General features: G+C 42.1%; 1 protein-coding gene across 1 annotated transcript in view; it reads right to left on the bottom strand.

Annotated features, from left to right (window-relative positions):
• Window positions 1-2,729: 2,729 nt before the first annotated feature.
• Window positions 2,730-11,728, bottom strand: part of VSNL1 (visinin like 1) — an 88,206-nt gene continuing 79,207 nt past the window's right edge. The window contains exons 2-3 of the mRNA XM_007947481.2: window positions 7,186-7,401; window positions 2,730-2,927 (exon numbers count right to left, since the gene is read on the bottom strand). Coding sequence (XP_007945672.1) covers window positions 2,730-2,927; window positions 7,186-7,401 — 414 coding nt within the window. The remainder of the gene's footprint in view (window positions 2,928-7,185; window positions 7,402-11,728) is intronic.

Raw genomic sequence — 11,728 nt, 5'->3', positions numbered from 1 at the left:
TTGCTCTGGGTACATCAATCTGTTGTTTGCAGCTGCTGTGTCTTATGCCTGAGGGTGCATCCACATATTTTACTTTCCCATTCCTCTAATAATAAACCATAAGATTATTTCCAATATCCACAAGTATCAAGAGGTGCTGTGGACATCTTGGGGCATGTCTCCAATGACCTTCTGTGACAGTTTCTTAAGGCAACATACCCAGGGGTAGAAATGCTGGGCTAGAGGGCATATGCATTCTTATTGTAACTAATTACTGCTGGATTGCTCTCCAGGATCCCTGCACTATTCTACACGACCACAGCCATGAAGACTGAAACAAGCTAACACACCAGATGTTCACTGGCTGGCCCAATTTCTGCATTTTATTTATGAGCTGGCTGGAGGGTTTGTTTTCCATAGCTGCCCCAAATATCCACATGATTTACTTCCTTTCTTCATTCAGGCCTTTCCTCAAATGTCACTTACCATCCTATTGCCACTGCTATATTCTCTCATTCTGCACTCCTCTTGCTGTGCTTTCCTTCTGATTCTTACAATACTTTTGTGTGTTTATTTATTGTCTGCCCCTCCCCCAAGAACGTTGTTGGGTGCATAGTAGATGATCAATGAAGATTTGTTATGAATGAAATGATTGGAGCCTGGTTTAACTGGATGTCACTCTAAGGAGACTCCCATGTCTCTGTCCCTGCCCTTTAGTGGGGGCAAAAAAAAAATGCTAAACCCACTCCCATTGAGTTGATTCTGACTCATAGTGACCCACATTGAGTTTCCAAGGCAGTAAATCCTCATCTTCCTTCCACAGAGTGGGTTGTGGGTTTGAACTACTAACCTTCTGGTAGCAGTCAAATATCTTAGACACTATGCCACCCAGCTTGGAGGGGTAGAGTATTGGGCAGCAACAAACCTCCTTAATCTCTCCTCTACATTTGGGATATTTCTATTACGTAAACTCACTAAGCACAAAGTTTAGGAGCACCAAGACATTCTGTTAGCACATTATACTCTCTGGGATCAGAATTTGGTTCTATCAGTGTTTCAGGTACCATTGTTCTTGTAAATGTGTTAGAAAAGTTTGCTTGGTCATGGCTTCTTAGTGAATAGATGAATGGAATCATTAGGCCCTGGTCTCTGGTCTCATCTAATGATCCAAAGACAAAGGAGGAGTATTTAGGAAGAAAGAAACGCTCAATAAAAAGTACTTCAATGCATAGTATAGCACTTTTGTTGTCTGATACAATAGTTACTGGCCACATGTGGTAATTTAAATTTAAATTAACTAAAATTAAATTAACTTAAAAATCAATTCTTCTGTCACACTAGCCATATTTGAAGTGCTCAGTGGTCACATATACCTAGCGGCCAGTGCAGACTTAGAACATTTCATCATTGCAGAAAGTTCTATTGGATGACAGGATATAAAGAATCTAAACTTCCCCAGTTATGTTGTGAAAACGCAAACCTGCCTTTAGAGTTCCTGATGGAATGGATCTCTTTTGCTTCTTTCCTTAAGGGCAAAAGGATCAGAGCTTTGTTTCCTCATTAAAAATAACAACTAATATACTTTTGATTTGGAAACAAAAGTCATCTTTCGGACTGGCTTTCTCTGGAGAATACATCTCAGTCTCCTAAATGCATTCTCCACATAGTTGTGTAGGACGTAATGTGTTATTAGCACCAGAGTAACTCTGAGAGACAAATTATTGTCTTATAATAAGCATTTTTTGAGGCTGAGTTAGTCTTGTGTTTTATTTAAACTTCACATGCCATGTTAATTATCCCTCTTTTGAGGGCCAGATTGGAGAGTTAGAAAGTTGCTTTATTCCCTTTTGTTGTCAATAATTCTTCAAATTCCAAAGTTGTGTGTCTAAGGGTAGATTTAGTGAGTTGTTAAAAGCAAGCCTTGATAATTTTAAACATCATTTCCAATTTCAGATTATAAAATAAGAATGGGGGGAATGTCAAATGTTATAAATTTATTTGGGATATCTAGTGCAATTTCTTTGGGAGCCTTTGAAAATTCAAACAAAAATCAATACACTTCCTTTTTTTCTTTTTTTACTTCCAATAAATAATATCTTTGTGTATCTGTATATATAGATAGATAGATTTAATTAATGAGTCATTACAGCAGGGTTTTTAAATTTTATACTGCACTCATCCAACACGACTCTTTCCAGATTGATAGGATGCAAATGAGGTAAAAATTAAGGCAAACCTAAACGGCATGCAAATGGACATTTATATTCACTGATAATACAAGCTCTTGTGTGTGGAGCAGACACAGGAGCCAAGGGCCCCTCTGCCTGTCTATCTAGTACTATTTTACAGGAGAATGGTGACACAGCTTCTAATTTACATTACCATGGGGGTCTCAGTGCCACTAACATTATGTAATCAAGGAGACAGAGCATTAGCAAAACATGAACAAGAAATCATTTAACTCTTTGCAGCACATTTCTGCCCAGGCTTTGGAGAAGAGGATTTTTTTTTTATGAAATGATATTACATGTATCACATTGTGGCAGGTTGTTTGTTTGTTTTATAACAGATGCTTTTAAAATTCATTAGCAAATGACATTCTCATGCACACAAGTGTTTCAAACACAAGAAGCAAGTCCATTTTTAGGTAGTCCAAGCAATAGTGTGTGTGTGTGTGTGTGTGTGTGTAAATAGCTGCAGACTGAATGGAACATTGAGACTTTTGTGCTGTCCATAGTGCTGACATCAGCTCATTTCTGAATGTCACACTGCAGAAGTAATACAATGGAAGGGTCACTCTTCGCAGCTTCTTTGAATTCATCCAATGTAATCTGGTCATCTTTGTTCTTATCCATCTTGCTGAAAATCTTGTCTACTCGCTGTTCAGGTGTGAGGCCATCCTCATTCATTTTCATCATGATCACAGTGCCCACCATTTTGTAGATGGCCTTGGGAAGAAGAATATTATACACGGTATTATCAGAAACCCGGTACGACAGAGGACTCTTCTCCTTCCCCCTTCATATGACTAGATCCTGTTCATTTTCAAGCCTCAGTATACATGGAACCTCTGTAAGGGCTTTCCTCTCCCCAGAGGAGGGTCACTTCTTGTGCTGAAAGTCCCCAGAGCACCCCATAGCATGGTTACTCATTAAGAGACATCTCACAGTTTATTAGAATAACTGGTTTGTCATCCCTATCAGAGAGTATATTTTATGAAGTTAGGAATCATGAATGTTTTGCTTACCCCTGTAACTCCAGGGTAAGGCACAGTGCCTGACACATAGTAGGCCTTCAATAAATGTTAATTGAATGAGAAAAAAAAGTACATCATATTTGCTAGAACATGATATGTGGGTTGTAGAGGCAAGAGGAGGCACTGTCACATGAAGTGTTGATGAGAGATGAAGATGAGAGATGGAAGCAAGAATCAGACCATCACCGTCTCCTATGATATGATAAAGGATTTACATGCATTTGGAAAGACTCCTTAAATGATTTTAAACAAGAAAGTGATGTACTAAAATGTGTTTGGGTCATGCGACCAATTGGATAGACAGGCATTTTGGATGACTCCCAGGTTTCTGGCTGGAGGAAGTGGGTAGAAAGAATAGCTCAGCAGTGAGATGAAGACTAAAGGATTAAGAGCAGGTTTTGGGAAAAAACGATGGAGTCTGTTTTGAAGATTCAGAGTTTAAGGTGTAGATGATAGCCAACAAGCACTTTAAAAGAAGCAGATTATTGAAATTTCTAATTTTGTGGGGAACTTGCGGATGGGTCCAGATTAGCCTAGTATCCAGAGTGGTGTATGTAGAGAAAAACAGAGACTGCATATAATATCTGGAATTTAGTGAAAAGGACAAGTGAGACATCTATATGTAAACTGTCCCCCTTACCATGTCCCTTAGAAGGTGAAATTAATGGGGATTACATGAGGCAATGGATATAGACAGCCATTAATACAAACACACTCATTATAAAGTCAGAATAGTAAGAAATATAAACACAAGAGGTTCATCTTGGACCTCATCTCACAATTCAGACAATGGCTGAGTCTTATTAACCATTTCCAAAGCCTCTGGGTGATGTAAACTGCTAGCACACTTCACTACTAACTTAAAGGTTCAAGGTTTGTACTTTGGAATTGAAAAAAGAAAAAGAAAACCAGTCATTAAAAACCCTGTGAAGCACAGCTTTACTCTGATACACACGGGGTCTCCATGAGGAAGGACTGACTCAACAGCAACTGGTCCTGGCATGTTGCAGCCCTGAAATTTGGACCTTGAATATGACAACCAAGAAAATATGTTCCAGATGCAGCCTATTACACTTAACACTGACATAGGCCATGGCTGTGCCAAACTCAGAAGTAATATGTATATGCTCCCCAAAGAATCTAAGAAATCCTAGCCATGTATGCTTTATGGGGCACTTCTAGCATGTATCAAAATATTTACATTATTTTCTCTGAAAAAGGATATGTTATTGTCCATGCTTTCCTAAGATGAAGTAATTAAGGTTCAAATGTTCTCTCATTCAAATTGGAACATTGTTGTTGTTATGTGCCGTCGAGTCAGCCCTGACTCATAGCGACCCCTCCTTGGTTTCCAAGGCAGTATCACTACGGAAGTAGATTGCCCCATCTTCCTTCCAAGGAGTGGCTGGTGGGTTTGAACCGCCAGCCTTCTGATTAGCAGTCAAGTGCCTTAGCCACTATGCTACCAGAGCTCCCATAGAATGTAAGGAACCATTATGCCCACACTCAGAACTTCAGGTCAGACACAATGTTTGTCCCTCAGGGGCCAAAGGTACAGGTATGGAAACAGGCAAAAGGGAGGAAACAAGTCTCTGTGGCTCTGTCTGAAATGCTGTCTCTTCCACCTTGTGCCTGCCTAGATTTGACTCAGCCTCTGAGACAGCTCAGGTCTCACTTCTCCAGAAAGACTTTCGTCAATGGAGTTACATGGGCCTTCACTACTCTCTCTTTTTCATGACACTCCCCTATAATCAGAATTTTCATTGTTTACTCACCTGGACACTGCCCTTTCTGTTCAATGAACTCCTCTAGGACTCCCAAAACATGCTACTGAAGTCCAAATCCTATAATAAGTCTTTTCTAACACTCTCTTACTGAATCACCCCACAGTTCCCTCACTGCAATGAGTAATAAACTTAACTTGTTCAACTGTAGGTGTGTTCTTGGTGGTCTTTGCTGAAGGGCATTGCCAAGGATTAGAGAGAAGAGTTTTGGGGAGGACTAATGATCAGGGGAAAAAATGTCAAGAAGTCAAACCCAGTGCTGTCGAGTCATATCCGACTCATGGCTACCCCTCCTTGGGTTTCTGAGGCAGTATCACTATGGAAGTAGATTGCCCAACCTTCCTTCTGAGGAGTGGCTGGTGGTTTGAACTGCCAGCCTTCTGGTTAGCAGTCAAATGCCTTAGGCACTATGCTACCAGAGCTCCTTCAAGACGTCAAAGAGGAAAATAATTTTGGAAAAGTCTGTTTGGTAGGAAAGCTGTAGAGACTCGGCAAGAGTCCAGTGGAGTGTGTACAAAAGATTAAAGAGTGAGAAAAATGAGAAACTGATGGCAGAGGGGTAAACTACATGTGCAGAATTTTTATTCTGTGCCTTTTCTCATAACCTGATTAGAAGCATACCCTTACTTGAATGAAGTGCCTACATTTCTCTAATACATTTCAGAGAACTAATGTATTAGGTTGTTAGGCATATTTGAGAGGAGTGAGCATTGGTGATGGATGGAAAGAAGCCAAAGGAGGGAGAGACTAAACCGAAAAACTAAACTCACTGCCATCAATTCGAGTCCAACTCATAGTGACCCCTCCTTGTGTTTCCGAGGCAGCATCACTATGGAAGTAGATTGCCCAACCTTCTTTCTGAGGAGTGTCTGGTGGGTTTGAACCACCAGCCTTCTAGTTAGAAGTCAAATACCTTAGGCACTACACCACAGAGCTCCCGTATAAGTGAAAGATAAAAGCTTTAGCATCAGTCAGAATGGAGCTGACTATATTGAGGAGGGTTAGGAAAAGGGAAAAATCTCTCTCTTTCAGAGGCAGTGGAGAGGGGACAGAGTAGCATGATGGATATCTGGGGTTTTTGGTTCTTTGGTTTTTGATTACTTGGGCTTTGGTTACCATTTCTTGCAATCATCCCCAATTTTCCTTTGGGGATCCATCCTTCCCACAGTCTTAGTGTCTGTGGTCTGGATGGGCTTTCACACCAACTCTGGGGAGGGGACACTTGGCTCTTGACTAAAGTGATTAGTTCATTTTGTTCCTTAGGTCATAGTGGTTGGTGAAGTGGTGGCCATACACCCTAAGACACTCAATCAAAGGCAAGTCATTGACTCATTATTCATCAGCTACTGAGTGCCTCTATGGTTCCAGGCACTACTCTAGGTTCTAAGGAAACAGCACTGAGCAAGCAGAGTTTTCCTCAAGACCTTTCATTTTAGTGTAGAAAGTAATTTGGGGCAGCAATAAACACATCTCAGTAAGAGTGTGCTGGGGTAGAGAATAGGCATGGGCACTGTTTTAGATAGTGGGTGAGGGAAGGACGGCTTCGCTTGGAGGTAAGATGTGAGCACAGATTTTAGTGAAGTGAGGAAGCAGGCCAGGGAGGGCCTTCTGGGTAAAGGGAAAGGACTGAGTGTTAGAGGAGAATCAAGAAGGCCCAAGTATCTGAAAGGCAACATGCAATAAGGAGTGTGGACAAGGTGAAGTCAGAGCAGTTGGCACTGGAGTTCTGAGATACTTCAAAAGATGTTTGCTCTCTGTGGATGAACTGAGACCTAGAAGGGAAACTGAGAGCTGCTCATAGCACCTTACGCCCACCAGAGCAGAACAGAACTAACTCCAGAGTGAGAGGAATTGAGTCTTGATTTCCTTTGAGGTCAATAAGATCTCACTGAGGATGAGAGGCTGATTCAAACACCAGCTGTCAATTGACAGTCCTGTCCCTTCTATCCAACAGCTTGGTTCTGTGACTTCCCAGCACTCCACTGGAGTGGAGGCGGGGAACAGAGATCAGAAAATCAGGGCTTGATGTTCAGGTAGCAGCACTCCTGACTAGGGAATAAAATAAGTCACCACAGGCACCAAGGAAGCTGCTGTTTGGGATGTGCTGTTAGTGCCCTGTGGCCCAGGTCCAGGCCATGCCTCAAGCTCATCCTGAGAGAGACTCACCTCGATGATTTCCAGCATCTCCACTCGTGTGATCTTGCCGTCGCCATCCAGGTCATACATGTTGAAGGCCCAGTTCAGCTTCTGCTCAAAGCTGCCTCTGGAGGTGATGGACAGGGCGCAGATGAACTCTCGGAAATCAATGGTGCCATCCCCATTCTTGTCAAAGGTTCGGAATGCATGCTGGGCAAATTTGGAGGCATCGCCATAAGGGAAGAACTACAAAGCAGAACACACAGAGATCCAGGTGTCAGGAGGGAAAAGAGTAAGAGATTATTCTGCAAAAACTCCTGGAATGAATGAGAGGTGGTGGGTCTGACAGTAGTTCCTATTTGCAGCATTGCAGGTGCTTTCCTCTGCTACTGTTTGTAGGATTGTGACTGGTCACCCATGTCCTCACACAGGCACCTTACAGTTTCCTGGGGGTAAGGCTGATGACCCATGGCTTAGGGGTTGGCAAAGCCGGGGAGCCAATCAACCAGCTCCAAATGATGCCTGCAGCTTGTACTGCTAGTTTGTGGCTTCTCTAGGAACTCTCTCGCAAACACCAGGACTGAGGCAGGGGACAGGTTTTTCTCCCCACATGGGGTAATGCTACATGAGCTTTGATATCCTTTTGGATGTGAAATCTAGGTTCTTTGGCAGCAAAGGTTCAGAAGGGAGAGTGCCTGGATCTGATTTATCTCCATCACCGGCTCCCCTTCCATCATACATTCCTCTCTTCCCTGTGTGAGGTTCCAGCTTCCGACTTCTTTTTACAGGGACCTTATCTTTTGCAGAACAGACATTTCAAACCCATTAAAAATAGAACATGATGGAGCTTATTTTTGGAAGACATAAAGAGATTTCTTCACAAAGCCAACAGTCACCATGGGTGCATGAGAGACAGAGAATGGAGATAAGAAAGTAAAGGAAGCACAGACACACAAGGAGGTAGGACTATGGAGAACGACAGGCTGTGGCCTCGATCTAGGCCAATCACACTGCAGGTGGTTCTGATATATTGTCTTCTGTCTGTTCCAGCAAAGCGAAAGGATATTTTTTTTGGTAAAGAGCAGGCAAAACCAAAAACAAACTCTAAAATAAAACAAAACTTGTCCTATTTTAAAGAAGAGAAGATTTCTATGTGCCATGGGTGAACAAATCAAACAAATACAAATTCTGTGGCAGATTACAGAGCACACTCAATGATATTCTTTTTTTATTTTTATTTTTGTACCTATAGCCATTTACTAAGTGGAACAAGATGGCTGGCCTCCAGACAGGTGGCCTGGTTGTGGCCATTCTAGGCAGTCCCCATTAGAAGCCATCCACTTTACTTTCCTCACTGGCATCTTTGCTCTGCGACCTGCTTCCCAACCTCCTGACACCTAGAAACATGTTGTTGTTGCGTGCTGTGGGTAGAGTCGATTCTATCTCATAGTGAACCCATATGCAGATAGAACTGCTCCACAGGTTTTCCTAGGCTATAATCTTTACAAAAGCAGATCATCAGGTTTATTTTCCATGGAACCTCTAATGTGTTTGCACTGCTGACCTTTCAATTAGCAGCTGAGCACTTAACTGGTGCACCACCAGGGCTCCTTAGAAACATATTGGCAGGTAGAAAATTTTCCTCCAGAAACAAAATATGCATATGCCACGGAAAGACTCAATACATGAGGCCTAGAGAAGAGACAATAAATGAATAAGTGGAGTGAATAAAGAAGACTGAAGAAGAATTGAAGCATCTGAATTGTGGCATTGGTGAAGAATACTGGAGCTCTGGTAGTGTAGTGCCTAAGGCACTTGACTGCAAACCAGAAGGCTGGCGGTTCAAACTCCCCAGCCACTCCTCAGAAGGAAAGTTGGGCAATCTACTTCCGTAGTGAGACTGTCTAGGAAACCCAAGGAGGGGGTCACTATGAGTCGGGTCTGACTCGACGGCACACAACAACAACAACAGCCAGAAGAACAAACAAATCTATCTTGGAAGAAGTACAGCCAGAATGCTCCTTAGACACAAGGCTAGTGAGACTTCGTCTCTCATACTTTGGATATGTTATCAGGAGGGACCAGTCCCTGGAGAAGAATATCGTGCTTGGTAGAGTACAGGGTCAATGAAAAAGGGGAAGACCCTCAGGAAGACAGACTGACACCGTGGCTGCAATGATGGCCTTAAGCACAGCAAGGATGTGCAGGATCTGGCAGCGTTCTGTTCTATTGTTCACAGGGTCACGATGAGTCAGAACTGACTCGATGGCACCTAACAGCAACAACAAAAGAGAGACACGTGTTCTGGGAGGAAGAGAGGCTGGTTTAGGACTTTATCTTGGTAGCATCCCACTTCTAGACACCACAGTCTGCTCCAGCCCCTCTGGCTTTGTGACACACCATCCCAAATCTTAGTGGCTTTAAACAACAACAGTAATTTTGTTATCTGAGAAAATACATATTTGCAAACCACTTCCTTTCATTAGACAACTTATATTTCTATGGCTGTGACAAAGAACTTTTTCCTTTATTCTTGCATTCCCTAAACACTATATTTATTTCCGCTATCCTTCAATTTCATTATTCATTAACATTCACTGAGGCCTTTTTCGTACCAGGTCCCATCCTAGGTGCCAGGGATACAGAGATCAGTAGTGCAATATCCCTGCATCCAGGAATGCACAGTTAATGGGGGAAAGACAATTTCAAATTAACAGTGGTCATCTTATCTGGTGAGAATTTGAACAGAGGAGGGAACAAATATTCCTAAAACTCAGAAAATAAGCACTTGGTAGTAAGGAGGGGAATGGAAACCAAAACCAAACCTATTGCTGTGGAGTTGATTTAGACTCATGGCAACTCCACGTTTCAGAGTGGAACTTCACCCCATGGGGTTTTCAATGGCTATAATCTTACCCTGTAGGGTGACAATGGTTTACAGTCAGCCACTAACCTAAAGGTTGGCAGTTTGAACCCACCTAGTGACTCCACAGAGAAAGGCCTGATAATCTGCTTCAGTAAAGACAACCCTATGGAGCAGTTTTACTTTGAAATCCATGAGTCGGAAGAGACTGGACAGCAGTGAGTTTGGTTTTGTTTTTTAATCCTCTTGTCAGTACCTGAGTGTAAACCATTTGTATCACCCAGGGATCTATGGGAGGGAAGTGGTGAGGGAAAAGCTTTCCTTCCTCTTTGGCCTGCTCCACCAATATTACTTAAGGGCTTGGTACCTGAGGATAGTCTGCTGTGAGCAATTTTGAACTTGAAAATTTTTAAATAGGTAAGTTTTGAATTTCATGTGCCTTGTGCATGAGTGTTCTCTATCCTTTTCTAAGCAGGTCCTGTTCACAGATGTGTTCATCTACCTGGTGGTCAGGGGACATGGGCCAGGTTGGTGCCTGTGAAGCTCCTCTGGGCCTCAGAACAGAGAGGGCCCCTTGACAGAGTCTGGGATCTCATTAGAACTATTTATCCACTAGGCTTTCTATGGGAGCTCTGTTAGTGTAGTGCCTAAGGCACTTGACTGCTAACCAGAAAGCTGGCAGTTCAAATCCACCAGCCACTCAGAAGGAAGGTTGGGCAATCTACTTCTGCAGTGATACCATGTCGGAAACCCAAGGAGGGGTCTCTATGAGTCGGGTTCAACTTGACGGCACGTAACAACAACAACAACAACAAGGCTTTCTATGTGCAGTGAAGTGAGACTTGTAGGTAATTTTCTTCATTCACTGATGTAGGTTTCTGGCAATGTAATGCCATTCCTCACAACAGACTTCTAAGATAAGAGATATCTGGCATTTTTATCTAAACTGAACTGGCCATCTTAGATCAATATTTTAAAAATCAATTTTATCTAAAAATCCTTGGGGGGTGGGAAATCAATGGTAAATTTTGAGATATAAAAGTTACATGGGCCTCGCAGAAAGTCTATTTACTGATTTTATAGCCAACGTTTTAACTTCTGAAAAGACAGAGTATGCTTAAGAGCCCTCAAATATCTGGAGAGGTTGTTTCCTTTAGAAAATGCATCCTATCATGTTCTGAGTGCTTTCTAATCAAGAGAACGTTCCTCCTTTTGATGAAGTAATTAAACTCCAGATGGATCATCACAGAAAAATGAAGCTACACTCCTTCCCCTTAAGCTTTTAGAAAGAAGTCAGCGTCTTTAACTCATTTTCCCTGTCTTCAAAGGCCAACAGTGCGTGAGGACCACTGCAAATATTTTTCAGTGTATTGCTGCTCAGAATTGGTTTATTTTTTTAATTCAATGAATTTTGCTTTAATTCTTATATTAAATGCTCATGTGGAATAACTTTTTTTTTTTTTTTTTACAGCATTGATAGTTTCAAACTAAGATGAAAAAAAAGGAAGTTTGTTTTGTTTTGTTTTGGTATTACATAAAACCCAAACCAAACTCACTGTTGTTGAGTTGATTCGACTCATAGCGACCCCGCCTTGGGTTTCCAAGGCAGTATCACTGTGGAAGTAGATTGCCCAGTCTTCCTTCCAAGGAGTGGCTGGTGGGTTTGAACCTCTGGCCTTCTGGTTAGCAGTCAAATGCCTTAGGCACTAC

This window comes from Orycteropus afer, unplaced genomic scaffold, assembly GCF_000298275.1.
Source record: "Orycteropus afer afer isolate SDZICR_OR568_19922 unplaced genomic scaffold, OryAfe1.0 scaffold00187, whole genome shotgun sequence".
Classification (NCBI taxonomy): Eukaryota; Metazoa; Chordata; class Mammalia; order Tubulidentata; family Orycteropodidae; genus Orycteropus; species Orycteropus afer.
The sequence above is the reverse complement of the archived record's forward strand: the minus strand, read 5'-3'. Positions and strand labels throughout refer to the sequence as shown.